Below are 27116 nucleotides of genomic sequence, written 5' to 3'. Positions count from 1 at the left end.
TTTCTTTTCAACAATTCAAATGCGTACTATTTACCCAAGCAAAAAAACGTTTATTCTCTCAATGCCCTCAATGCGCAGTGGAATACATTTAAACCTTAAACAGTTACCAAATATGCATTTTCCTCACAAAAGTTGAACCCCTAATAAATATACAAAAATGAGTATGAAAAGAATTTTGAACCAATTTGTTTTGCGATGCATTTGCTTTAACGCTTTTCACCCTCCTACACCATCTGCTAAACCATCACCTATCGCTGCCAGATTTTTCTGCTTGAGAAAAACGACGGATGTGAGCATTCACCTTACCAATGCCTAGACTCGTTGTCAGAACACTTTGGCCGCACTGGTCACTACCTCAAAAAAAGGAATAGTTTTGAATGAATTTATCTACCTACGCACAAATAGAGTATACTGGGATGCAATCAAAATCCCGGAGGATTGAAAGAGTAAAAAAATACCTCACTCATGGAATGAAATTAACAAGAATGTTGTACATTAGCTGCCTACAGATAAACTACCCTCGCCTCTTCTGACGCACACACTGTTGGACACCATCATCCGTTTGATGGTAAAGTATATTGCTTTAATTTTCCCGTGTCACTTGGACTATGTTGACGGTTACGGTAACGATCGTGTTGTAAAGCTCTATCCAGGGGGATTCGGCGGGCGTACTCTCGGGCTCCTAAGAACCAACGCCCGCATGCGTTCTAGTTCGTTGCGCATTGCTTGGAGGCATGTGCCTACGACAACGCTCAGCACGCCATTGAATGCGCGTGTTGTGCATGTTTTGTGGTTGTGATGATGCTTGATCAGCTAGTTTAGATGTTTGTTTGTGCGTGAGTGAGTGGAGGTAGTCTTATAGTTCTCCCTGCTCACCGCCCTTCTTTATCACCTTCAATTTCTCCTGCTTCGGTTTGGGAGTATCGTTGGGAACTTTTTCGTGAATCGGGGCAGGCTCCGATGGGGTTTCCTTGGAGCTGGCCGGTGGCGGTGTTTTCTTGTCGGCTTTCTTCGCTTTCACTGGCTCTTCGGTGGATGCTTTTGGAGCTTCCGTAGCTTTCGGGGTGCTTGTAGTAGCTTTTGGCGTTGGCGTCGTTTTAGGTTTCTCTGTTGTAGTAGTAGTCGTTGTCGGTTTGGGAGTGGTTGTCGTTGGTTTGGGAGCGGTTGTCGTTGGTTTGGGAGTAGTGGTGGTAGTCGTCGCCGGTTTAGGGGTGGTAGTAGTTGCAGGTTTCCGGGTGGTAGTCGTTGTTGGTTTTGGAGTGGTAGTAGTCGTGGTCGTTGTGGTCGGTTTCGGTGTAGTCGTGGTCGTTGTGGTCGGTTTCGGTGTAGTCGTTGTAGTTGTCGTTGGTTTCGGGGCAGCCGTTGTTTCCGTTGCCGGCTTGTACTTTACATCACGTATTTCCACCTTTGGCATCTTTGGCAGTGGTACACGTGCCAAGAACTTGTTGTACGGCGAACCCAGATAAAGATAGTCTCCCAGTTCGGCCACGTGCGATACACTTCCAACGCTACCGTCGAAGCCGTGCAGCGATCCGAGGATACGACCGTTCCAGCTAATTTTCACCAACGTTTGACGGTTTGGAGCAAAGAAGATGAGCGACTCAAAGTGACCGATCGCGTGAATGATGCGCTGCGTGTGTACATTGGGCATCACCTGATGGATCATTCGCATCGGCAGCTCAGCGAGCGCCAGCATACGGATCAGGAACTTTCGAATCAGCGGTACGTTCGAGAGCATTTGTGGGATCGATGGATTCTCGTTGTCAGCGGCTTGGATCAGTGGTGCCCAAATGCCTTCCGCGTCCGCCACCAGGTTATCGACTAGACCTGGCAAACCGTCGATGAAAATGTCATCCGTGCCCGCCTTCGGTCCGGTCAGGTAGTAACGGCGTATCTGAGATGCCATCGTTTCCGCCACCAGCACGAAGTCCTCGTTAGGGCTCAATGCCACGCCATTTGCAAAGTACAGTCGATCTAGAAGCACTTTGTTCTTTCCAGTAGCACGATCATACTGGAACAAACGTCCCGACGGATTGGCAAATATGGTAAACACGCCATCCTGCAGCGTGAAATCGGACGACGAGTCGGTCCAGAAGATATCACCATTGCGAGCGACAGCCACACTGTTGAAGAACTTTCCTTTCCTGTTTGCACCCTTGCCTTCCAGCACGGTGTCGGGGGAAACGAGCTGCTCCTTGTTGCCCGTCGTCAAGTCAACCAACCAAATGCCGTAGTAGGCATCGCCAACGATCAAGTTCGATCCCTTGGTGTCGAAAGCAAGTCCCAGCGGACGGCCGCATGTTTCCTCCTCGAACGAGAGCTCTGGAAAGGAGCAATCACATGAAGCGTTTGTATTGATCGCTCAAGCCTGAAACACCCAGAATTTGATCGTCATATGTCATCGACCTTACCGCATGGTTTGCCGAACTTGGCGATATGTGTAATGTGTTCACCATTGATGCGAATCACTTCTCCACCGTGGATCGTGGTAAACAGATCTTTTCCATGTACGAGCAACGCTTCCGGGCCATAGATCTTTCCTTCGAACAGTCGCTCCGCGTTGTCCAGATGATTGGTAGGTTCTAGCGCTCCTTTCAGCTCACGAGGCTTGGAGAACCTGATGAGCAGCAATGGAACGAAAGCCGGCAAAAGGATACAATTATGTAATAGGAGCGAGCCGGCACTTCCCGCATTGAGCCATCCTTAGCCAAATAAGCATACCTGAATCCTTCGAACGGGAAGGTCGTTTTCGGGGGCAAACCCGGTAGCAGCACAATCAAGAAGAAGAAGATCAAGCAGTTGATGACACGCACACGAACCCTGTATAGAAAGCCCATTTTGCCGAGCCGAAACGGTGACCACTTTCACTGCTGATGAAGAACTTGGATACCACCCCAAAGTAAAACTGTCGAATAAAGTGATACAAAACGACACAATACCGGTGTTTTCAATGAGGACTGCAGCATTTACCACTTAGAATCTGTTTTACAAACCGATCTTGGGGATGACTAGAGAGAATAAAACACAACCGATAGAAAATTAGACCCTGCGATAGATTTTCGTCGGTTCCACCGCATCAGCAGTTTTTTTTTTGTTATTTTGACGTTAAACCGTTTGACAGAAGTTGATGACACGGCATCCGGCATGACGGTGTGCAGACCTGCATTATGCTTTGCAATGTGCGTAAAAATACGAATAGAAACTGTATTTTTTATTTAGATTCTAATAAAAATGAGATTCTGTGTACGAACATTGTGGCGAAATTGCTCTTTTAATTATCATTTTTGTACAAATAAGGTATATTTCTGTTGCACACTTATATTCCAGGAAAATATTTGTACTAAAAAGTTAACGAATCGTCAAGTGCCCGTCGTCTATGAAGCAACAATCAACTGCATCTGATCGAACAGATCGAAACCGACTGTTCATATACGAAAATTCGATCTTTTTAAGCATTCAATAATATGTGCTTTCTTAAGTAGGATTATTCTTTCATTTTATTCAAAAATGTGTAATGCCGAAGCAAAGAACGGATCATCAGCGAAGAATCATACTGAATAACATGTGCTGATAGTTACATATATCCCTACAATGCAATCAAACCTTATCTTATGCCAGTTAAATGTCTCTGTCGGTTTAACTATCAGCCATAACAGAAAAGTAGACTTGTTTGCAACTCCTTATATCGGCTTTTTATATCCCCGGCGCTTGTTATCGTACTCGTAGTTGCTCATTCTCTGTTTCAGATTAGTAGAACCACGCAGTACAGCTGACCGCGAATCGACGTCTCTCATCACGAACGGGGAGTAGCCGGCAATGTAGTCATCACCAAGCGCGTTGGTCTTCGAACGGGCCTTGACCGATATGCGCTGCTGTGGCAGTGGTTGGTCCGCAAACAGCAACGGGTTGGCAGCGTGCTTGCCACCTTCGAACTTGGCTACCGGTCGGTTTTTGTACTTGGCCGTCAGCGGTCGCCGATTGTTGATGTGGATAATCTGTTTGCCTTCTCCGTCCAGACTGACGGAAACTTTCTTCAGCGTCCGGTTGCCGCACTTCGGGCAGAACACCTTCGTTGCGTCCGGTGTCGTCTTAAAGCAGGCGTAGCATCGCAGTATGTACGTGCGCACCTGCTTGATCACACGACCATCGAGGGCTGCGACCTGAAGGCCGATCTGTTTCAGCACGTTCTGCAGTGCGTAATCCGTCGTGATACAGGCCACGGTGGTTGGCGTTTCGTCGTGGAGATCCATCCCCATGTCGCGCTTTACCTGCTTGATATTACTCGGTGTTATCCAACCAGCATCATCGTCACCATCGTTGCCATCCTCATCATCTTCACCATCCTCCTCTTCTCCATCATCATCATCGTACTCTTCTTCGCAGGATTCGTTATCTGCATCATTCGCTTCACTAACGTTTGTTTCGGCAGTATCACCTGCAGGAGCTGATTCCTTTGAACTTTCCTGAACATCGTTCGCTGCAGTGATAATTTCGTGTTCTTGTGCTTCACTATGATCATCTGAAATATCGCCAATGTTTTCGCCATCGTCCTCTTGCGATTCATCTGCCGACTGGCTTTTTTTCGTCGGAACGTAGAATCCCTTCAAAAGCTGGGTTCCTCCGAAAGCGTCTGGCTTCGTTGCTGCTGCCACCGTTATGGACGGCAACGGCTCATCGCGCAGATGGTCCCTGCCCACGTGGATTGTTTCGAGTTCATACGTGAGCGCAATAACCTGCAGATCGACCAGTGAGAGCGAGGCATAGTCACCCGTCTTCTTTGCAATCGCCACCACCTTGGCCAGTACATCTGGGTCCGGATCCTTCACTTGCAGATTGTACGGAAGCACGGCGAGCCGTTTCATTTGCCGGTTGTTACGAATTTCAGCCATCACACCCGGAACGGTATAGCAATTCGATGCGTAGTTCTGTAATCGTTGTGGAAAGGGAAATCTGTAAGGTGTTGCGCCGTTCGATTCGGGAGCTTGTGAAAACTCTACCAATTACGTACCTGCAACTGGACATTCTTCACGAACGCAGCTGTATCTACAATTAAATGATCGAATTTCGGCATGTTTCGGCTGCAATTGAAGCACTTGATGATACGCACAGTGTTTTGATCCGCACGCCATGCGATTGCACGCTACAAATGTCATGAAGTGAGATTTTGTAAGTAGGAGGTTGCATCATATTCTGCGATGGCAGAAGCTTGACAATCGCATAATGCTGTAGAACCTTACAACAGCTCCCGCTTGGCGAATACAGAGCTTTTAACGAGCTCGCCAACGCTCCAAATCGGTGCGATTTTTCCTTACTGGCGAGCGTTTTTGAAAGGCGTTCTGAGGGTTTTTTTTCATTTCGAGCAAGGGTTTTTGAGGTTTCAAGATGGTCGCCAAAAAGCACGCGCTGGTGTGCGACTATGCTGGTAGACAAAATTAAATGGCCAAAAAAATAAACATACATGCGGTCCCCGAGATACACGATTAATGGGGACCGAAAACGGGCACAAAATACCGCGTATTTCGAATTTCCGCGTAAGTCAAATCTTGTGATATCCAGCCAAAATATCACAAATTTTCGTATAATTTTGCAAGTAGGGGGTGATTTTAGCTACTTTTTTATTATTTGATATGATACTGACTGAATACAACAGTTTCCAACCTTTTGAAATGATTTTTCACGTTTGATCTAGAGAGAAATTATGTGGCATTTGCCAAGTTATGAGTCAAATTAGTACAATTTGCCCATATAACTGTCAACTTTAGAAAACCACGTATCTCCGAATCCCTATATGAGAGGTACCATGTATCTCGGGGTCCACTGTATTACTATCTCCACCTCCTCGCACAGCTCCCATAAGCGTCACAGATTAAGCTTAAACGGCTAGAAAATCAAATATTCATAGAAAAAATAATGAAAGCTCCATAGCTTTACTTGTTTGCTCAATAGATGGCATCATATTACAACTGACCATTATATTGCTGTCCTTTTCTTGCAATGCGTTTCGAATAGTTTCATGTTATCATGACCTATATAGCCTTCTAACTTTCTGAGCAAAATCTATAAGAATGGTTGTGTGGTCAGATACGTGGGTATCGACACCAACTACCATTACTCAAATTTCACTTGCTTCAGTGCTGGTGGTTTATATTGGAGTTTAGTATTTAAACAATCGTATCGTCGTTCTAGTTCTAGCGATGCATAACTTCAACGCGAAACCATACAACAGTACAGAGAGTATGAGAAAGCTCTCCTCCAAGCGAGGAAGCTCCACTGGCTGAGTATGGACCAACAGATGGCACCACCCGCTTTTTTGCTATTTTTAGAATGCATGAGTCTTTTGCCGACTGCTACACGAAGTCTTTCTATATTTCGTTTAGGTTGAGAGCTTGAGTAGTTTAGAACCCGATTAGTGGTCGTTTAGTGGATTTGTGGCACCTGGGATTGATCGAGTAACAAAATTTCACATTTTCAATAGCTTTTTAACCCAAAAAGTTAGATAAAATTGTTCACTCTACTTTGACACCGGGCACATGGTTTGTGTTGTGTCCGCACAAATGATACATGAGACGGTGTGTACGGCACAAACAGAATATATATTTTATCACTACTCTTTGGTATTATTGTATTACACGGGTATAAAATAACATAAACGCAACACACGCAATGCGGGGAGAGGACGACTGGTCCTTCTCGCGCCGCGATCCTCACTGAGGACGTCACCGGATGACAGCCCTGCTGTCAACGGCGAGCCCTCAGGATGAGGCAGCGGTCTGTCCACAACATCTCCCCGTTTTAATTAGGCCGGTACGGCTTAAGCCGACGCAGCAGTTTTAATGTAATTAAAACCGGCGTGGCAAGCGTACGGCTCAAGTGGCGCTGTGTAAAACGGGGGAGAGTGATGACCGGCCTCCGTGTCTAACGCTCGAATGGGATGAGCGTTGCGGGCTGCAACAGGGGGCAGCTGATGTGCTGCGCTCGCTCGTTCCGTTGCAGCCGCTGTGGTGTTGTTGTTGGTGTTGTTGTTGATGGTGCAACAGTAGCGGATAATCCTGCCGCTGTCGATGGCTGTTGCACCTGACGCCGATGATGATGAGGCAGCTCTCCCGGATGCTGCTGCCGATGGGGCGTCACTGTGCGGCTGAGCAGGGGGCGGCCGTGGTGCCGCGCGCGCTTGGACCGCTCAGCCGGTACCACTGCACAGGGGCGACCGTGATGTCGCTGCCGGTGAACTGCTGTGCAGGGCGCGCAGGATGATGGTGATGATGATGACGATGCTAGTGCACAGCGGGCGACCGTGATGCCGCGCACGACGACTGTGCACTCGGGACACATGTGATGGTGCTGCACAGGGGCGACAGTGGTGTCGCCGTCGAGACGCACCTGTGCAGCTGGAGCGCCGGCGATGAAGGTCCACAGGGGGCAGCCGAAATGCCTCAGCACTGTGCCTTATCGGGCTCCGCGATGATGCTGGTGCAGCAAGGGCGGCCGTGATGCCGCGCACGACAATACTGCACCAGTGTGTCCGATGACGCTGCAGCGGGCGGCGGTGATGCCGTGTGACGACGGTCCAAAGCGGAATGTCCCCTCGCTTTGTCCGGTATAGTGCTGCAGCGGAGTGAGGATCTCTTCAGGGCTTCGCGCAAGCCCAAGCGTGCCCATCCTGCGCGATGGCGGTTGCGCGATGGTAGAACCGCGATGGTGGTCTCGGTGCTGCGTCGGTTCGTTAGTAGGATCCCCCCCTACGCGAGGAGGATCCCATCCTCGTCGCCACTGTTGTGTCCGCACAAATGATACATGAGACGGTGTGTACGGCACAAACAGAATATATATTTTATCACTACTCTTTGGTATTATTGTATTACACGGGTATAAAATAACATAAACGCAACACACGCAATGCGGGGAGAGGACGACTGGTCCTTCTCGCGCCGCGATCCTCACTGAGGACGTCACCGGATGACAGCCCTGCTGTCAACGGCGAGCCCTCAGGATGAGGCAGCGGTCTGTCCACAACAGTTTGTTTATATTTTTTCACCATGTGAGTGAAAGAGACGGCACGACAAATTGAGCGAGAACTTACACACCTCGCTATGATGCGCATATATTGTCACCAACACAACGAAAGGCAAGCTCACCTCGAAACGAGCACTGTAGGCGAGTAAAAGATGGGTAGAGAAAATGAGCGAGAAGCAGCAATTTTTTAACGTCAAAACCCCGCGCCTTGCCCAACGGGTCATCGTGTTGACAGCAAAACATCATTCAGGTCTGTGCAAACTTCTGGTTTGTTTGGTCGGCAACATTGTCGAAGAACGTTTCGTGCCGTCGTACAATATCGCCATGTCCTCATATCATCTCAGCACCCGAGAACGGCTCCTGGCCATCATAAACGATATAGAAATCGTTGCCAAGTAAGTGTCCCTGCTAGTCCCAATCTCGGACCGATTCCGCGCATCTCGTACCGCACTGCTTCCGCAACACTCTTCACCAACATTCCTGTTTGCAGGGAACTGATCGAAAACACAATCGCACCCAAGGCGCAGAAAATGTCCAGCACCGACCATGCCCAGCTGGTAGAGCTGCTCGTGCTGAAGGATAAAGAGCTGAAGGCAACGCTCCAGCTAGCGGCCGAGCAAGCCGGCATCGAGAAAAACATGGACGCACTGCGGGAGCAGGTGCGGAAACAGGACGAGGAAATCAACCAGCTCCAGCGGCAGCTAAAGGAAGCGGAACAGATTCTGGCGACGTCAATTTTTCAAGCGCGACAAAAGCTGGCCAGCATTGCGAAGGCCAACAAACGGCCGGTCTCGTCGGAGGAGCTCATCAAATTTGCCCACCGCATCAGTGCGTCCCACGCGATATGTGCCCCGCTCACCTGGCAGCAGGGCGATCTTCGCCGGCCATACCCGACCGACATCGAGATGCGGCTGGGCTTTCTGGGCAAGTCGGACCTCAACATCAACGGGCACAATCTGCAGCATCCCAACAGCTTGAACGAGATGCATCGGAACGCGTCCACCGTGGGTGCGGGTGGGGCCGGCGGTGACATTCCGGCCTCCGCACCGAACCAATTTGCGTGGCATCCGTCGGGCGAGCTGCACATGTCGATGGGTGCCGGGGCCGGTTCGGTTTCGCTGGACACACGGGCGCACAAGGATGCATCGCAGGATGATGTGGAAGTCATGTCGACCGAAAGCTCGAGCTCGAGCTCCAGCGATTCTCAGTGAGCGGCTGGCACTGGTGATGAATATATAGGATTAAGTATTTGCCGTGTATTGTTAGCTGCATGTCGTGACTTGAGGAATGAAACGAATCCCCCTTTCTGATATTTCTACTCGAGATGCTTATTTATTTGTGTCGCATTGGTTTGGGTGGGTAACGTTCAACGTGGGCGAAACGGTCAAGACAATATTGATATAACCAGAGCTCAGGCAAAAGCACCATGAATCGATGCTCTTAATTTGGCCCGAAGAAATAGAGCCGGTGAGGTTCAAGCAGTGTGGGACAAAGGAAATAAATTAAATCATGAAAGCATTCCAGTACCCCGACTACGATTAAATGATTTTCAACAACACAAAAATTGATGCAAATCTACCAAACTTCCAAAAGGACGTTTTGAAAGAACACGGTAAAGCGTTTTGACAATTTTGTTGTTTTTGACAAGAACCCTGCTTGACGTTCCGCCGTCAGTGTGTGCGTGCGTCAATTGTGGGCGAAGAGCAGTTTCGTCGGGTGGTGGAGGAAAGGGCGAAGCAGAAAACAACACGAAACTCTCTGGTTCGTATTGACTGGGCAGAACGGTTCGTGAAAAATACTGTGAAAAGTCAGGAATATTTGTCTAACAACTGCGCCAGCACGCCGAGCTACGATTAGTGTGCGGCTATTCGCGGGTGTTATGATTCTTCCGGTTCTTCCAACAACATCAGGGGCTGAAAGGATTCCGTACGGACAAGCTGCCCACATACACACCGCCTGAGGAGATCATCGACGAGGCAGGGTCGGCTGGCTGGCTGGCTGGCTGAGTGACTTGCCCGTGCGGAATAAACGCCGCCGCGAAGGACACATCGGAGCAGGATTCGGTATCTGACACCAACGAAGCTGCAGATCCAGCTGCAAGTGAAAAGTGCGAGTTGTGCGTGTGTGTAGTATGAAGAAGCTAACAGCGTGTGCCTGTAGCGAACAGTAGAGCCATGGATCCGAATCGATCCCTCTTCGACGAGGAAGCGGATCGCACCAGCGAAATGCAAAGGCTACGCTCGTCGGACGGCCACCGGTTCTTTACCAGGTCGAACAGCGCGAATGGTACGCAGAATGTGCTGCTGAAGGTGCTGACCCGGCAGCATTCGGGCTACCTGGCCTCGGGGCTTAACAAGCGGTCGCACGAGCAACCATTCCCGGAGGTGCCAGAACAGTTGCAATTCTGTCTGAAAAGTATTGTGCCGTATTGTTATTTGAACGGGTAAGTCCTACCGTTTCCGCACGCTGTTATGCGGCGGATATCCATCTGCGAACAGGATTCCATCTGACGGTTTTCTGCTCTTTCCGTACTGTAGACACATTTTCATGGGCCTGACCAGCTGCGGACAGTTTCTGCTCAGTTACAAACTGTCTTACGATTATGACGATGCACTGGCGAATGATTTCTCCTCCTACCATAAATATGAGTACGTATACACCTTACTGATGCAATCCATACCTTTTGCTTCGTTACGAACCACTTACGCTTCGGTTGAATGCTTGGTCCCTTTTGCAGGCTTTACTTTTGGATTTACAGGCCGCACATGCTGCTGAATAAATACTTTCATGTTTGCCTTTTCGATGACCACCGGGTGGATGAAATCAAGAACGTAACGATAACGCAGTGGAAAACGGACAGCCAGCTGCTGATTGTCCACGGCGATAATGTGCACGAAGACTCGGATTCGTATGTCACCATGGTGCGCGTACCGAAGCTTGGCTGCCTGGACTGCAAGCAGGTGCGCGATGCGCACGAGGGCGATGAGCAGCGGCAGGACATTCTGTGCATTGGCTGCAACATGACGATCCACATGAAGTACCGGAACACCGATTCGGGCCCTCGGTTCAATCCGAACTACAATCTCAACTGCCCGGGATATATCATCATGAGCGAGAACAGCATCATTCACACGATCAACGTGAAGCTAGACATGGGCCGACCGCAACCAAACTCCACCGTGGGCTCGGCGGCCGTTCTAAGCTCCAAGTATTTGGGCAAAGACAGCCAACAGCGGGAGGCGATGGCGACGATGGAAGAGGTTAGACGAACGGCTACACCCTGCAGGACTGCGGACGTAACAACGGCCGTCTCGAAGCAGCAGCCCGACAGTAGCAGCGGTATTATGAGAAAAAGTGACTCCGAAATGAGTAAGGGTGACGCTTCGGCTACGTTGCTCAATCCCGAGATGAGCATTGCGGAACAAATCATTGCGGATTTCGCAGAATACGAGACTGATATGTACGAAACGAAGTGTTCCGTCCGAAACTATCCGGATAATTTTGACGAACTCATCATTACCTCGCCCATTGCTTCGGCCGCGCAGCCGGAAGCGACCACCGAGCCACCGACTGGTGCGCAAGTGCGACTGATGAACCATCGTACCAACACAAACATAGAGCTAAGACTTGATGGCGTGGCCGAGCGTGCCTCGAGTTCCTCCGCGTCAACTTCCGGCGGCATGCCGGGCCCGTCCGGTCGTGCGATTTCGAACGTATCGCCACGGAAGTCGTTCGTGACGCGCGTCGATCTGCAGTCGGTCGACAGTTCGCCCTACCCGGAAGGTTTCGGCAGCGCCAGCACAGCCAACCCGGCCTGCTCCGCCGTACCCATGTGTGATATGTCATTTACGGCTAGTTCCTCTACCACTGCACTGGCGCCGCTGATCTCGCGGTCGCCGCTGCGAAGACGGTTCGATCTGGCCGAACCGCCGTCCTATGTTCCTAACATTCAAATTGCTCACCAACAGTCAGCGCTGCCGCTGCAGCAGCGCGTTGTAAACGGTGCTAACGGGGCGAATTTCCATGGCGCTTCCGGTGGCGCAGCGCCGCACGATTCGGATGTCGATTCGGCAGCGAAAGCCTACGAGTTCTCCGAGGACAACGAGCGGTGCGAGAAGATAAGCGCCTTCCGAAAGCGACGACTGGCCGACAAGAAGTACGAGTTTTCGGAGGAGCCCACCAGCGAGGAAAACATAGAACCGTTTAACCGGCTGCGAAATCAAATCCGGGCCCGTGTACCAGCGCCCGGTTACAGCGCGTCGCACCATCATCATGCGAGCTATGCCGACCTAATCTCATCCACCCACCATCTGCATCGGGCTTCACCGAACCATGGATTTCGGTCACCGTGCGGATCGCCAGTTGGGAACCGGTACCTACGCTCGCCGCCTGGGATTCGCTCCCCGTCCTACTACCGACACCGCTCGCCGTCGTCCCAAGGGCCACACGGTTCTGGTTCCATGGTGATGGTTGGCGGTAGCGGCGGAACTACTTCAGCGTCTGCGCAAGGACCGGCATCGGCGCCGATCAAGCAGCTAAAGCGCAATGTGCCGCTCGATCCGCGCGACTACATTCAAATACTTTCGCCCGGTGGTAGCATCACGTCGGCCGGTGGATCGAACGAGGCAGGCACTCCAGACATTCCTAAATTTTTCATGGACGCAGTTCAGAAGATAACGGCACGTAAGCTGGCCAACGAGTCGCTACTGCTAGACGAGTCCAATAACGAAAACAACATCAACGGTGATAATCAGCTGCCGGCCAAACGGTCCGGAGCCATCGATGCATCGTCCGGTTCGTCAAAACAGGCGGCAGAGATGCCAACCTGCACGAAGCGGATCGTCAAAATCTTTGTCGAAGAGGACGATGCCAATTCCGTGGTAACGATGGAGGATGGTAAGAGTCGCGGCAAGGCTGTTGATTGTGCATCATGTTTTGGTGGATTGGTGAATTTTTAATTTTTTTCAACATCCGTATCTCTTGCCCCATTTCATAGATGACTGCATCTCGCCAGGGTATCATGCTTCGCTACCGATGGAAGTGCACGGATCCTGCTATTCGAAGATGCAAATCATTTCGCAGGCTTCGTTCAATAAGCTCAACTGTCCGGCTGTGGTCGTGACGCAAAATTCCTTCGATATGGAAATGTTCTCCTTTCACGTGGCCAACTACATATGCGAACAGAACGGCAAGAAGTATGGCATTCTGTTGGATTCGGCCTACGAACTGACGCACGTAAGTAACATTGTAAAAAGCGCGCACGGAAGAAATGTGAAACATTTTTTTGTTGTTGTTTGGTTCTATTTCGAATAGGTATGCCCGCTAACAGAAACAATTACTTGCACAACGGTGCTGCAGTTTACTGCCAATGACATTGGCACCAGTAAGCCAAAGACCTGCCGGAACTGTTCCGCGACGATCGACTGCCAACTCCATCGGAAGATCTACCAGTGCCGGTCGCTGTTCACGTGGTGCATCACCACGGGCGAATGGGCGATACTGGATTACGGCGTGTTAAAGTCCGGCCCGTACCTGGAGGTGAAGAAGCTGGCCTCCAACTATAACCACCTGCTGAAGAAGCTGCGCTCGTTTACGAAAAAGCTGTTCGCGAACGGTGGGCAAAGTGAATCGAACCGCACGTACGAGTATCTGCGCCATGTGCGGGTACTTGACTCCGACATGAGCAAGACCAAGCGCCGTCTGACCGATCTCGATAACATGATTGAGTTTTACCTGCGGCGGCAGCGTATCGGGGACGACTTCAGCGGAACAGACTCCGACAGCTACGGCGAGGACTACGAGGAAGAGGACGAAGAGGAGGAGGAGGGGGAGGAGGAGGAAGATGATGACGATGGGGACAGTTCCTCCGACGATCTGCTCGTAGCGGACAGATCGGGAGCCTCCGATACTGTCAGTGATGAGGACGATCTATAGTTAGGTGATGATTGTAACCGTTTCACTAGATCTGCGCTCCTGTGCACATCCTCTCTGTATGCGTCCCACCAAACGTTCGGCAGCGTCAACGTGTCGCTGAGGAGTAGATGTATTCTTCTGGTTGGTTTCGTTTTCGTGAACTAATCGGACACTGCGCACACGTGTATGTGTGTACTGTGGGGTATGTAGAGCATTCGTTTATCTACCTTTTTTTACTTTAGCAAGTAACACAGACTGGTTAATATTCTTGGCGTGAAACGAATCAAACGTTCTTATGAATAGCTACCCTGACGGGTTCGATTGTGTTTCTTTTCTTTCACTTTGGATGTACATACTTCTCATACTGTTTTCAATTTCGATTTCCGTTTGATCTTTCGAGCTTTACTGTAGTAGTACTACACGAATGCTTTCCACGAAATAGCAACATTGACTGTTTGCCATTACGCGACACACAACCGTTTGTAGCATATTAATATTAAAGGAATCCAAATTCAACGAAAAAACATTACACTGCGGGAGCAGACAGCAGATAGGCCGGCACGAAACCATGGAATGTTGGAACGGTCGGGCGCCCTGCAGCCACCACAGCCAGATATGATAAAACGCTCGGTGTGGTGCTCTGCATTTTGGGGCGCTTTCGGAGGTTGTGATTGAACTACTTTCATTTGTCTCTTTTTATCTAACGAAACAGGAAACTAAATAAATACGATTACGAAATTTCATTCGAAAAGAGTTTCATGTGTGTGTTTTTTTTCAGGAGGATCGTGATCGTGAGAGGAGAAAATAAAAAAATAGAGCGTTCGGTTCGAATCAAACTTAGCACATTTATTTTGTAACGTATTTTTACTAGTATTGTATGCGCTTAAAGAAATCACACGATCGCGCATATTGTTGGTAGAACTCGTCTGTACACAGCTGTATCGTTATGTTTTGCTCACATCAAGACAGAAGCTAGAAGTCGTTCGTACTCTACAAGACATTTTAATGTTAACTTAAAATATAAAACAGGGGCTGCCCTAGCCCCTGCGAGCTCCAATCGAGCCTTAAGGGCTTGGGCTAAGCACAATAGCGATCCCGCTGTAACATACAAACGGATCTGCGAAACGTTCAGCTTGGCCATGGATGAGCCTTGCTTCCATCTACGCTTAGGGAGTGTGTACGTGTTCCGTCTTACCGTACGGCTGGTAGTAATACTTCCCGAAGCAGTGCGAAACGGCCACCCCGATCTTGCATCCCTGCCAGCGGTACCGTACGCACCGCCACAACCATTCGCCGTTATTTTTCGCCTTGTAGAAGTAGTACCGATTCTCGTCAATCATCAGCGAAAGGTTGCCGTTGCTTGGTACCAGCTCGTACTCTGACACCTTTTGGCCGCCGGGCATCTGCGTAATTACCCCCCGCTGGCCAACCAAACCCTGGGAGATCAGATTTTTCAGCATGTTGAACCGGTCGTTCGTGCGGACGGTGGCAAACCGTTCGTGCGTGTGAATGGAGAGATCGCTCAAGCGCGCATTGCAGCCCAGCGTCCAATGGAAGGCACAGAGCCATTCCGGCGATTCGAGCGATTCGAGATCCTCAAACTGGCGTACGTACAGATGGCCATTCAGGAAGCAGGTCATGGCGTCGGGATCTGGCTTAATCTGCAGCATTTCCCGCTTCATCTCTTCCTTGATCAGTGTGCCGCGAATGTCTTGAAACATGCTCAGCGTAAGCTCGTGCGATTGGTCATCCGAGGTCGTTGGATTGATAAGCGCCAGCGTCCCCTTCACATCCTCCGTGCTGAGTGTTTCCCGCACGGCGCGTGGCCGCAAACGGGGCGAATCTTCCGTTTTAATGCATTCGTACGTTTCACGGCGTCTCGCCGGGACCCGTTTCGAATCGTCGGAGATTTCCTCTTTCACCTTCACGAGGTTGGCGGTGCTGTCATGCCTTACCCTAGAATGATCGTGCGGATGATCGTCCATGGTTGCCGGTTTGCTGAGCGTTAGCGGCACGCTCAGGAACGCTTTGCATCCGGCCTCACTGTGGATGCAGCGCCAGCGGGAAGTTTGGGTTGGCTCCTGCAGCTTGTACACCCGAAAAACGTGCCCCTCGTGCAGTAGCAAACAGTTGCGCCCGGTCATCGAGTAGATGAGTTCGTAGTTCGGGCCTTCCACGATCACCTGCGCAGTACGGTCCGGCTCTACAATCTTTGGCACCGCGCGTGCCAAATGGTTGTGCGTCGCCACTATCTCGGCACAGAGAGCGTTGTTCGTGAGCACGATTTTGCCGGGACAGGCTTGCGTTCCGTCGCGCAGGATACAGTGGTAGCCATTCGTGCCGGAACCGTCGGGTAAGTACTTGTGGGCAACGTGTACGACGATATCGATGTTTAGATGATCGTCGTGCATCCGGCGGTAGTTGAAGCCTCCGGCCAATAAGCGAACTGGCCCGGGACTGGTGAAAATATCACGCGAGCTAGGATTCGGCCCCGATGTGTGCTGCATCCTATGCAAATGGTCAATTCGCGTGCGCTCGTGATCGTGTACCGGGTGTTCGGCAACAATCTCGCCACACTTGCCGATTGTGACCGTTGCCTCACAATGGGTGCCAACTCCCCGGACGCAGTGCCACTCAATGGCACCGTTTACGTACGCTGTTCGCCCGTAGTACCGGTAGTCCTGTCGGCGAACGATTGGTTTGCTGTTACGATTCCACAGCAGTTCATAGGCGGGAGTGCACCATAATTTCCGCTCCGTCCCAGGGGCTTTCTCTCCACCAGCTGCGTCGGGGAGAAAATGTTGCTCCAACACATTTCCTACCCGGTGCTCGTGTTTTACCGTGGAACTTTGGGTGCAGCCATACACGATTTGCTCGTCGGGAAGCATTCTTAGCATTACTTTACAGCCCAACACCTTGCCAACGCAAGCCCACTCTGATGTGCCGTTTGGGAGCAGCTTCTGTAGCGCGTACTTTTGCTTCCGATGCTGCAATCGTACGTAACCGTGCTCTTCTACCATCAGCCGATAGTTTACACCCTGCTGTATGGTTTGCTTTGCTACCGCATTGGTGGTTTTCGTGATTTGTCGAGCATGGTTATGGTTGCCAGTGCTCGTGGCAATCGTTTTATGCTGTATCTCTACCTTTGCGGCGCAATCTTTCATCCGGCATTTCCAAACCGCCGCTTGGTCTGCACCAGCATGGTCAGCGGAATCATGTGGCTTGTAATAGTTTCCGCTGTACACTAGTGCCCCTTCGGCAATGAAATAATTGAGCCCGTTTGTTCTTACCAGTCGGTTTGGTTTTTGCTGTGCCATTAGCTCTGTGTTTGTAGTGAGCAAAGGCAGACCTGATTCCATCTCGTGGCAATGCGATTCGTCACCCACTATGCACGTCCGGGAGTCTTCGTATGATAGCTGAACGCTGGCTGAACACTCTGACCGTACACAGACCCACAAACTCCTGCCAGCACCAAACATTGCGTGGCGTAGTCGAAACCGGTACCCACCGGCCAACAGTCGCATTCGCCGGCTGGGATCGACGACAAGTGCATAGCCGGGTTCGGAATGAACTATCTCTTCGCTACCCGGATCCTCCCCCGTTCCTATCATTTGCACTATGCTCTCGCTGTGATTGTGACGTACGGATTTTGTGAACAAGGCTAGCGGAAGGCCACCCGACGACGGGATGATAATACTAGCCGGACAGTTATTTGATGCGTACGCCACACAGATCCACTTGTTCGATTCGGCCGCTTTCGGTTCCGGCTGGTAAAACCGGTGCTTGTGGTAAACTAGCACATCGCTTTCACCGTTCACGCGCACGATGCGATAATTGTACCCGATCTGCGTCAGCTGCGACGGTCCAGCGAATGATTCCAACGCTTTCGATGCATCCGGTCGGGGACAATCCAGGTTCGTTATGGGCTCGATGAACTCTGTCTCCGGTAACGGAACACCCTCGAATTCGCCCTCATCCAAGCCGCCGCGTTCGCTGCAGTCCTGGCGCAATTTCTGAAACAGCACATCGTTTTCCACGCACCGCTGCTTGAAGGTGTAGAACTGCTCCACATCCACGATGCACTTGATGCAGATGGCGGAACTTTGATCGTACTCGTACGATATTCGCACCGATGCGCATTCGTATATTTTCCGCAGCAGATCGTCGTTCACGGGCTCGTTTGCTGGGAACATCGGAAGCAGCTGGAACTGTTTTTGCAAGCACAGCCGGCACGCCAGGGAATTGCTATGGGAATGGAAACAATCGGCATGATAACAAAAAGTGCGATTCACTCGCGGTTTCGTTGTTTCAAACGCTTACCATAACTCAGCCATAGTATTGTTGCATTAATCTACATGAAAATATGCAGCAGGCTCGGGCACGATGTCAGCTATTGGCGTATTTGGGCGGAATTGTGGACCGCACAAGCGTCGCTGTGGTTGGTGTATTGACAAAATTGTTTAGCTAAATTTTGACAGCTCGTGTGCTTCGTTTTCTTCTTTCCAAATTGGAACAGAGATGGAACGGGAACCGTAAAAAAACTGGCAACACTGCTTGTAATAGCTTTGTTTTAAAAAAGTATTTTCATGCAAAAATTAATTTTGTTATGGAATTAACGTGTTCTAATTTGAGTTTGTATATTAGTTATGAGTTTTGCTAAACTTCCTCCCGGTAGAATTTAGAAAAATTTAAACATCGAAACAAATTTAACGAAACAGTTTTAAACGAAGCTTTTTGATGACAGCACACAGCTGACATACTTCGCTGTAAACAGCATTGTTTACATCGCTTTCAACGCAGCCTACAATCACTCTTGGTCCCCTAAAGTTAGTTTTAGTTTTTCTCTTATTGCTTAAAAAAGGCTTCAGCTCCACGCAAATAGTTGCTTTGTTTGTAGTGTTTTTTATCTGCTAGCATTGGGTATGTAGTGCTAAATTGCCACCATCCTCGAATTTGCATCGCTGCTCTAAATGAAAGATGGATGGCTCCCAAGAGGTAAGCTCAATCAATACACTTTATTTAGTTGCTATCCTCACGACTACGACTTTTGCTTTTGCAGGAACTCAATTTAGAGTTTAATATCATCGATAACATCATTGAATCAGCTGTGGGCGATCTGCTGCTGAAGGACAATAATAGCGTCCACTATGAGTACAGTGCGCCTTTGCCACTGCTTCTACCATTGTGTCGCTTTTGTGCATGTGAAAACACTCAAATGATGCATATATCCGATGTGCATCAGCAAATAATTAACGATCTGCGAATACCCGGAATACACGAGACAAGCGTGTGCACCAACATCTGTGGCAGCTGCAACCGGTTCCTGGAGGAATTTTGCAAATTTCGTTCCGTTTGCGAGGAGGGCCAGAAGCGTTTGGCGACACTGTTGTCCGGTCGACACGTCGTATCGAATTATTTGAAACCGGTATTCACTAAAAGAGACTTGCTGCCTGCGCAGCTGAATGAACCGTTCGATCATAACATCCGATCGGAGCTCATGTTAAACTCCGTCGAAATTGTTCAAACCTCCGCAGGATATGATGCGTCGGAAGCGGTAAGGGATGCTGTAAATTTGGATACCACTTGTAAACTATCGCCTTCTGTAGAGGACACATCTCCTATTACGTTACACATAGCTGTGATAGAACAACCGGACATTTCTGACCAAACAAATGGGGAGCCGGAACATTCGATAAATCAGGAAACAGGAGTTGAATCAAACCACTCATCTGAATACGGTTCCGAGTTGCAAGAAACGTACGAATCTAATCATGTCCAAATATGTGAAGAAACCAACTTGAGCGAGTATTTTGAAAACGTGGAAAACATCAACAATGCCCAACGGTTCGATGCTGTGATAGAGGAAAAGTCGAACGACACGATCGTGAATCGAAAAAGATCACAAAAAACCGAAGCTCGCCGCCGCGTTGTGGACGGGCGGCTGGAATGGGTCTGCCTAGACTGCGAGCAGGTGTTTCCCAGCTGCCTTCAGCTAAAGAAACATCGACGAAACTGTGAACTGGTGGGTAGCAAAACGTCCAAACGCTTCGCAACACTTGGCTGTGATATTTGTGGCGAAACCATGTCCACGGAATCGGCGCTGACTATGCACAAGCGCAAGCATGAAACGAAGGTAAAACGTCCTCCCGCATTAAAACCCCTTCCCTCTCCCAATTTGGAACCCATCTTTTGCGATGTGTGTGGTCACGCGAGCAAATCGAAACGTGCGCTTCGACTGCATCGAATTACCCACAGCAACGACAAGCAGGTAGAGTGTCATGTTTGCGGCAAACGGTTCAAGCGCCGCCGCACACTCCGCATCCATCTGGAAGGCCACTCGGGACAAAAGTACGAATGTGAAGTGTGTGGCAAACAATTCCTAACCACCGTCACCCTACGGAACCACGCAAAAACGCACAGGAACAGTGATGTAATGCACGAGTGCACCGTGTGCCAGCGACCGTTTGCGCATCCGAATCAGCTACAGAAACACATGATGACGCATACGGGCGAGTATCCTTACGTGTGCGAAATTTGCAATGCAATGTTTCGCACACTCGGGCGGTACAATCGGCATATGCAGAGGGGACACGTGCTGCCAGAGAGCTTGAATGTAATCGAGCAGACAGAAACGAACAGTTGGGACGATTTGATCGAGTACCAGCCGGAGTCAATGCTGAGTGACACGTTGGACGAGACACGGTCGGATGTGATGCTGGGGATGGGCGAGTCATCGAGCGACACGTCCTTGCCGGATGTGCTAAGCAACTATGCATCGGATCATCAGCCGTTCGATCAAGCTCCGGGAGAGTTTGTAGTGCAACGCGTTGAGCCGATTTATGCCTTCATCGATTGCAACTAATCATTTGCAAGTGTATCGGCAAGTGTCGGCGAAAAGACCTAAATGAACGCTAGTAAAAATCTAATTAATCTGTGGTCGGTGATATAATGGATAATAACTGTAGAAGCTACACGATTGCGATCATCGAAGATCAATTAGTTAATGTTCTTCGAAATCAAAAGCGAGAGGGAAAAAGGGGTTATTGCTAGTTATACGATGTTAAGGGAGATTGTTTCTTTATACCAATTTCCTGTCCATTTTTCAAACATTCACATTAGTGTAAAAGGAAAAACGTGTTTCACTTTTTGTTTAAAATGATACATTTCGTCAGTGGTTTTATTAGTTTCTTTTAAAACAGACACTATAATTTATGTACAAAATCAAATAAAATTATGCCCTTATGAAAACACAATGAAAACAATGATCCGTCTGTTTTGCCTTTTTAGCAAATCTTATACAGCTTTCGAAAATGCTCCAAATAACTTAAGCCTAATGGGATTTTTCTTTCAAAGTGTGTTGTTCCTTTGTCCTATATAACCTTTTTGTTTCGTTTTTGTTTCTGTATCGCTGTGTTTTTCTCGTTCTTCTGTTGTTAGTAACTCGGTGCCACGGCACTATCTTTTGATTGAAAAAAATGGTGAGCTTTACATTTATACGGTGATAGATTTACTGTTATGCTAGAGATTCTTTCATAGTTTAACATTTGTTTGTAGCATTTGTGGTGTAACAGTGTTGCTCTGTTGTGAAGGAGTTCGGGGTCGATTCGTTATTTGAAGTTCCGAGCAGCCGCCGAAGTGTGAAGGCTGTTTTAAAAGCTTTACTGTTCGGGTTTTGTGTCGTTTGCTATCCATGCCTATCAGAAATACACACATAGAGAACAGGTTTCGTGTACTTATGATAAGTTATGTAGTGTTATCTTGACACTCTCTCACTTAGCGATACTTAAAGTTTATCCATTCACATGCAGTTATGCCTTATCCCTGGCTTGGCAAAGGGCGCTATCAATCGCTCCTTTCACCATTTATAGTGGTAGTTTGCCTTAGTCCCAAAAGTCGATCCATGTACAGAGCGTGTAATGATACATTTATAGCATCCATCATCCCGTTCCTCTTCCCATCCTATGTACACCGTCATCCTTCCTGTGCGTATGACTCTTACACGTGTTCCGTCCCTTATACAGTAATCTCTACATTGCAAACCTATAGAAAGAACAACATCGCATTAAAAGCAAACTCACACACTCTTTCGCACACAGTAGGTGTAGCAGTAGTACTGGCCAGTTGAATTCTGCTGCCTCTACCGGGGTCTCGACCCTCTCAGCACAGCACATCACACATCAGACTTAAGATTTCTTTTCTCATTTAATGCCTCTCCAAATAGTCTACAATAGATCACTTTGGCGTAAAGGTGTGGGCCAAAGTTTGGGGCCAAGCAAAATTTTACTACTCTAGGACGTTGGTCATACCCCAACAAATGCGTACCCCCTTCTCCGTTACCGTATTCTACCGTGTCTGGCCCTGTGTTTGGATTCGCTAACACGCCACCATCGTCTTTGTTCTGTTTTCAATCCTTGACAATCTTACACGCATATACGTACGGCTAGTAAAGATCTGCTAATGCCACTGTATTGATTTATCTACAACTCATCTCATGATTTGCATGAGTCCTGCGAGAATACTGCCGCACACAATCCTGTCCTCGAGTCAGTGTCATTGATCGAGCGAGTACGAAGGGAAGATTTTTTTTATAAATGCTTCTCCAATCTCTTCTTTAGCCCCAAAGCTTAAAATCGGACTTATCTAAAACTTATCGAACGCTAGCCAACCGTGTAAGAGTAATCTGACACCGGTCGACAACCTAGCCTGTGTACAAAATAATGTTTAAAAACTGAACAAAAACACAATTTGTTAAAATCGTAAAACGAAATCCTCCGACAATGATCTGGTTTGACTAGTTCGCACTGTACGAAGCGCAGGGGCATCCGCATCCGACACCGCTTTGGACCTCAAATGGCAGGTGGTCTTCATGGGTTTAGCCGCCGCCACAAACGCTATTGGTGGGTTGTACGAGGGAGACATGAGCAGGAACACGGTTGGAACAGAAGTCTTTGGAAAACGTAGAGTCTCTGTTGCGCAGCGGCTAAACCACGAGGTCCATTGGCCACACTGACGCCATCTTACACCATGGTGACGTTGCGCCGCTTCTTCGTGTCCGTGCCGCTGATCGTCGACCCACCGTTCGGTATCGGGCCGAGACCACTGTTCACCGAGCTTACCGAGGAACCGTGGCTCTGGCCGTACACGTACGAGGTCGTATTGCCGATGGCCGCACCACTCACACCAACGCTCGGGCTGGTGGTGTAGATCGGTAGCGGTGGCACCGGCGGCGAACCGTTCTCGTTCAGATGGTTGTTGTTCAGCAGCGACATCTGATCCGTGCCCGGCTGTCCCATCAGGTGTGCGGTGTGCTGCGGGTGAAGCTGCTGGCCTGGCTGGCCCGGATTGTAGTACGACGGCTGCTGCACGTTGTTGTCGATCAGATCGTCGATGAGCGTCGGGCTGTGGCGCCGCTGGTGCTGCTGCTCGTGCTCCTGCAGCAGCTGCGACGCGGACCAGGACTCGTACGGGCTGAGCGTGCGGCCACCGACCATGATCGTGCCCGCGTTCGGGTTGTACGTGCGCGTCAGCGTCGTGTTGTTCGAGGTGGTGGAAATGATGCTCACGCTGCAGTTGTTGTTGTTGTTGTTCGGACCGATCGTTCCGTTGGCGGTGGGGCCACCGTGGCCCGGCATGATGAATGACTGCGTGTCGATGATGTGCTGCTGCTGCTTCAGCTCCTCGATCAGCTGCTGCTCCATCGGGTGCGTCGGGCCCATGTTGATGACGGCACTGTACCGCTTCTTGGCCAGCAGCACGTCGTCGTCGATGTTGTAGATGGTCGGGATGCCCACGGTCTGATGATCGCCCAGCCCCATATCGTACGAGTTGGACTGCGGAAGGGTCGTCTGCCCGCCGTGGCTAGCGGTTTGGTGGTTGGGCGAGGACGAGGACGATGTGGTCGAGTTGGAGGAAGGCGACGAACCGTTGCCAGCCGCCGTCACGATCACGCTGTGGCTCGTGGTGAGCTTCGTGTCGCTCTTGAACGACTTGATCGGTTTCTTCTGCTCGTCGTCGTGCGTGTCGTGCCGCTTCTTGATCACGCAGAACCAGCAGTAGATGAAGATGAGCGCGAACAGCAGTATGATGCCGGCAATGATGGGCAGCAGCAGCTCCGGCCCGAGGTCCATGCTTTTGGCGATGCGCGGTATGATGTCCATGCTGTCGTCGCCTCCGTTCTTTGCGATGCCGTCGTAGGACGACCAGATCGAGTCGTAGCTCTCCGTGCCGCCCGTGCTGGACGGTGGGAAGAGCGTCGTGGGCTTCGGTTTCGTCACAAACGCGCGCACATAGTTCGAGATCGGTCCGGGTTCGGCGTCCTTGGTGAGCGTTGCGTACGGCCGCACAGCAAAGTACAGGATCTGGCCGAATAGATGCGGCTCGTGCGTGATGTTCATCGTGAACTCGCTGCCCTCGCCGATGGAAAACGTAAACGGCGAGTCATGGTGCCACAGTACGGCGGCTGTGTCGAAGTTATCCACAATGTCCTTGATCGTGGTCGCATACTTCACCTCGTACCGGGCCACATTCTTGCCGCCCATGTCCGGCGAGGTCCAGCTGAGGCGCACCTTCATGCCCTCCACGTCCGCGCTGAGATCGCTGATGCGCCCGACCGGGATCTTGGCCGCGTTGATCAGATCCGCCTGGCTGACGAACACCGTCATCGGCGGCAGGATGCGCTCGAACGAATCCAGCGACTGCTTCTGGGGAATGGGCACCGAACTACCGCAGCAACGTCCCGGTTGCGTGCTGGACGTTGTGGCTATAGTGGATAGGAAGAGAGCATTGTTTAGCTTGATTGTGAACTAACAAGGAAGAAAGGCGCAAGAAACACTTACTGTAACTGGCACCATCCGCTAGCGTGTAAGCCGTGTTGCCGCGATCGCTGACCGTCACCTCCAGCTGGTACGTGCCCGGGCCGCCGAACTCGTCCGCATTGAAGTAGCGCGAGTATACGCCATCGCCCTTGGTGATGTCCGGATCGCCCGCACCCGTGTCGAGCAGCAGGAATCGTTCGTCGCTCTGCACGGTCGGTTCGCGGAAGCGTTCGCAGACGCGCTCCAGCCGGGTTACGGTGACCTCCACCTGTGCCGACACGACCGGCAGATCGCCCTTCTTCACCTCCGCGAACAGCACGATCGGTCCGCCGGCCTTGCTGCGATGGACCCAGGCCCGTGCCGCTATGACCGGCGCGTACCTGGAGCGGGGCGTAGCGATCACCTGCACGTAGTGCGGCTGCGGATTGCCCTGGAAGCGCTCAATCGAGTAGTTCCAGATGCCGGTCTCGTTGATCGTGGACAGGAGCGACAGCTGCCGCACCGAGGCGCGCGCATCACTCATCGAGGAGTAGACGATGCCGTTCGGGTTGGTCAGCCGCACGTTCGATACGAGCGGGTTCTCCGAGTTGTGCACGTAGATGAAGAACTCGGCCGGCGGGCCCATGAACGGGTCGAGCATAAAGTTGCCAGTGACCGTGCGGCTGCTCCGCTGCGAGTTCGTTTCGCCCACCGAATCGACCAGCACGCGGCGGAAGATCTCGACCGGGAACTCGTTCCGGTTGCCCTCGTAGTACAGCTTGCCGATGTTGTACAGTGCGTTCGACAGCTCGAAGTACGTGGTGACGAGCGATTTCTCCGAATTGTCGCGACACTCGAACACGGAGTAGGCGCTGCCGCCCGTCTCGTGCGCCAGCGGATCCAGCGGGCGGCGCGGCTCCACGATCGGGTAGTTGATGGTGGCGATCCGTATCTTGGATGCGCGCGCCGAACGGGCGAGCGACTCGTGCTCGATGTCCATGCCGGGCGCGATCACCAGTATGATCGAGTTGGCCGGCCCGTGGTGGCGCGTCTGCTCGTTCAGCATGTGGATCGCGTCCGAGATGCCGCAGCTTAGGCAGGTCGGACGGTTCAGGTCGCTCGAGGTGTACGGGATGAAGGACGCGATGCGGTCCTTGTTCTTCTCAATCTGCAGCGACGTGATCGGCAGCATGTCGTACGTGGCCGTATCGTTCGCGAGCGCAATGCCGATCTCGGTCTTGGTCGCGGGCAGATCGTACACGATCCACTTCCGGATGGCGCGTCGCAGGAAGCTCCACGTTTCCCGCTCGCGCATCACGAACGTCTGCCCGATCACGATGACGTAGCGGGTCAGCTTGCGCGACTTGTAGCTAAACTTGGGCACGGTGTTGATAATAACCGACGGGTTAAACTCCATCTGGTTTTGGGGCGCAAAGTCCGAATGCTTCAGTATGACGTCGTACGTGCTGCGCCGATCGCACATCTGGTTGTGCTTGGTCGGTGCGTACCGGTTGTGCGTGCCCTCGTCGCAGAACATGGTGACGCTTTTCGACTCGGCCGCGAACATGATGCTGGTGCGCGCGTTCGGATCCAGCACGCGGCTAATGTTGTACGGCACCGGACCGGGCGAGGCCGGGCTGCCGCACAGACCCTCGTCGTTGACCGGCGCGTCCGAGCAGCCGGTCAGCTTGACCCGATGCTCGTCGTTGATGTAGCAGCGCGGATAGACCGGATCGCGATCGTACCCGATCTCGTCGAACACGCCGTACCGGTACTTGGCCCACTCGCGGATAAACTCGCGCCAGATCGTCTCCCGGCCCAGTATCTCCGGATCGATGTAGATCTGTTCGCCCGACTCGCCGCACCCTGCGTACTGCTGCGTCCAGATCGACGGTTCGGCCTTGGTGTGCGGCCGGATCGTGACGTCCGCCGTCTCGCCGCTCGCGGAGGTGCGCGTCTGGTTGTACGGGATGCACGACTGCGGCCAGTGGTTCGGCAGTATAACCGACACCTCGCCGAAGTACACCCGACTGTCGAGTGCGTTGAAGAGGTACTGCGATGCGGAAGTAAGCATAATCTGCAACGATAAGGTAAGCAATGGGAATGGGTTTTTAGCCTTCAATGTGATGAAGAATGTGACCAACAAACAAATTGTGTGTGTGTATGTGTGTATGTATGTGTGTGTGTGATTTTTTAAAGCTAGAAATCTGTCCTCAATTACAACGTGGGTCGATCATCCGTTCGTCTTCAAACGGTCGTTGAAATCCCTTCCCACTCTGCAAAGGCCTAGCTCACAAACCGTCGCTCGAGGCCAAACGTGCCTACGATCGGGCCCATGTTTGATGACCGACATTTGACCAGCCGCGTCGGTCCCATGCATCTCACTCCCCAGCAGCG

General features: G+C 50.9%; 7 protein-coding genes across 7 annotated transcripts; 3 read left to right on the top strand and 4 right to left on the bottom strand.

Moving 5' to 3' along the window:
• Window positions 1–29: 29 nt before the first annotated feature.
• Window positions 30–3157, bottom strand: LOC1270861 (adipocyte plasma membrane-associated protein Hemomucin). The gene is made up of 4 exons (XM_309617.6): window positions 2994–3157; window positions 2722–2905; window positions 2412–2617; window positions 30–2322 (listed from the first exon to the last, which is right to left on the bottom strand). Exons 2-4 carry the CDS (start codon window positions 2835–2837, stop codon window positions 857–859), a joined length of 1788 nt encoding a protein of 595 aa, XP_309617.5. The 5' UTR covers window positions 2838–2905; window positions 2994–3157; the 3' UTR covers window positions 30–856.
• Window positions 3158–3470: 313 nt separating this feature from the next.
• Window positions 3471–5170, bottom strand: LOC1270862 (RNA-binding protein NOB1). Its single transcript, XM_309616.6, has 2 exons — window positions 5009–5170; window positions 3471–4925 (listed from the first exon to the last, which is right to left on the bottom strand). The coding sequence occupies exons 1-2, from the start codon at window positions 5069–5071 to the stop codon at window positions 3681–3683; spliced, it is 1308 nt and encodes a 435-aa protein (XP_309616.6). The 5' UTR covers window positions 5072–5170; the 3' UTR covers window positions 3471–3680.
• A 3051-nt stretch (window positions 5171–8221) lies between these two features.
• LOC1270863 (mediator of RNA polymerase II transcription subunit 4) lies at window positions 8222–9331 on the top strand. Its single transcript, XM_309615.5, has 2 exons — window positions 8222–8408; window positions 8504–9331. The coding sequence occupies exons 1-2, from the start codon at window positions 8338–8340 to the stop codon at window positions 9222–9224; spliced, it is 792 nt and encodes a 263-aa protein (XP_309615.3). The 5' UTR covers window positions 8222–8337; the 3' UTR covers window positions 9225–9331.
• A 362-nt stretch (window positions 9332–9693) lies between these two features.
• LOC1270864 (uncharacterized) lies at window positions 9694–14677 on the top strand. Its single transcript, XM_061642370.1, has 5 exons — window positions 9694–10456; window positions 10551–10661; window positions 10751–12909; window positions 13010–13248; window positions 13327–14677. The coding sequence occupies exons 1-5, from the start codon at window positions 10188–10190 to the stop codon at window positions 13945–13947; spliced, it is 3399 nt and encodes a 1132-aa protein (XP_061498354.1). The 5' UTR covers window positions 9694–10187; the 3' UTR covers window positions 13948–14677.
• Window positions 14678–14746: 69 nt separating this feature from the next.
• On the bottom strand, window positions 14747–18403 carry LOC4577027 (uncharacterized). The gene is made up of 2 exons (XM_001230632.3): window positions 18247–18403; window positions 14747–18171 (listed from the first exon to the last, which is right to left on the bottom strand). The coding sequence occupies exons 1-2, from the start codon at window positions 18258–18260 to the stop codon at window positions 15093–15095; spliced, it is 3093 nt and encodes a 1030-aa protein (XP_001230633.2). The 5' UTR covers window positions 18261–18403; the 3' UTR covers window positions 14747–15092.
• Window positions 18404–18689: 286 nt separating this feature from the next.
• Window positions 18690–21185, top strand: LOC1270875 (myoneurin). Its single transcript, XM_309612.5, has 2 exons — window positions 18690–18921; window positions 18986–21185. Exons 1-2 carry the CDS (start codon window positions 18904–18906, stop codon window positions 20786–20788), a joined length of 1821 nt encoding a protein of 606 aa, XP_309612.5. The 5' UTR covers window positions 18690–18903; the 3' UTR covers window positions 20789–21185.
• Window positions 21064–26820, bottom strand: LOC3290954 (calcium-activated chloride channel regulator 1). The gene is made up of 2 exons (XM_560062.5): window positions 24762–26820; window positions 21064–24685 (listed from the first exon to the last, which is right to left on the bottom strand). The coding sequence occupies exons 1-2, from the start codon at window positions 26791–26793 to the stop codon at window positions 22944–22946; spliced, it is 3774 nt and encodes a 1257-aa protein (XP_560062.5). The 5' UTR covers window positions 26794–26820; the 3' UTR covers window positions 21064–22943.
• Window positions 26821–27116: the final 296 nt, after the last annotated feature.

This window comes from Anopheles gambiae, chromosome 2 (genome assembly GCF_943734735.2).
Source record: "Anopheles gambiae chromosome 2, idAnoGambNW_F1_1, whole genome shotgun sequence".
NCBI lineage: Eukaryota > Metazoa > Arthropoda > Insecta > Diptera > Culicidae > Anopheles > Anopheles gambiae.
The sequence above is the reverse complement of the archived record's forward strand: the minus strand, read 5'-3'. Positions and strand labels throughout refer to the sequence as shown.

Bases quoted from the DNA above. Each gene is read 5' to 3' on its own strand.
- LOC1270861 (XM_309617.6), bottom strand. From the start codon at position 2,837: ATGGGCTTTCTATACAGGGTTCGTGTGCGTGTCATCAACTGCTTGATC. The intron at 2,618-2,721 runs GTATGCTTATTT...GCTGCTCATCAG, and splicing joins TTCCCGTTCGAAGGATTCAG to GTTCTCCAAGCCTCGTGAGC. The intron at 2,323-2,411 runs GTAAGGTCGATG...GCTCCTTTCCAG, and splicing joins CAAGTTCGGCAAACCATGCG to AGCTCTCGTTCGAGGAGGAA.
- LOC1270862 (XM_309616.6), bottom strand. From the start codon at position 5,071: ATGCCGAAATTCGATCATTTAATTGTAGATACAGCTGCGTTCGTGAAG. The intron at 4,926-5,008 runs GTACGTAATTGG...CAACGATTACAG, and splicing joins TGAAGAATGTCCAGTTGCAG to AACTACGCATCGAATTGCTA.
- LOC1270863 (XM_309615.5), top strand. From the start codon at position 8,338: ATGTCCTCATATCATCTCAGCACCCGAGAACGGCTCCTGGCCATCATA. The intron at 8,409-8,503 runs GTAAGTGTCCCT...TCCTGTTTGCAG, and splicing joins GATATAGAAATCGTTGCCAA to GGAACTGATCGAAAACACAA.
- LOC1270864 (XM_061642370.1), top strand. From the start codon at position 10,188: ATGGATCCGAATCGATCCCTCTTCGACGAGGAAGCGGATCGCACCAGC. The intron at 10,662-10,750 runs GTACGTATACAC...TCCCTTTTGCAG, and splicing joins TCCTCCTACCATAAATATGA to GCTTTACTTTTGGATTTACA. The intron at 13,249-13,326 runs GTAAGTAACATT...TATTTCGAATAG, and splicing joins CGGCCTACGAACTGACGCAC to GTATGCCCGCTAACAGAAAC.
- LOC3290954 (XM_560062.5), bottom strand. From the start codon at position 26,793: ATGCTTACTTCCGCATCGCAGTACCTCTTCAACGCACTCGACAGTCGG. The intron at 24,686-24,761 runs GTAAGTGTTTCT...TATCCACTATAG, and splicing joins AGCGGATGGTGCCAGTTACA to CCACAACGTCCAGCACGCAA.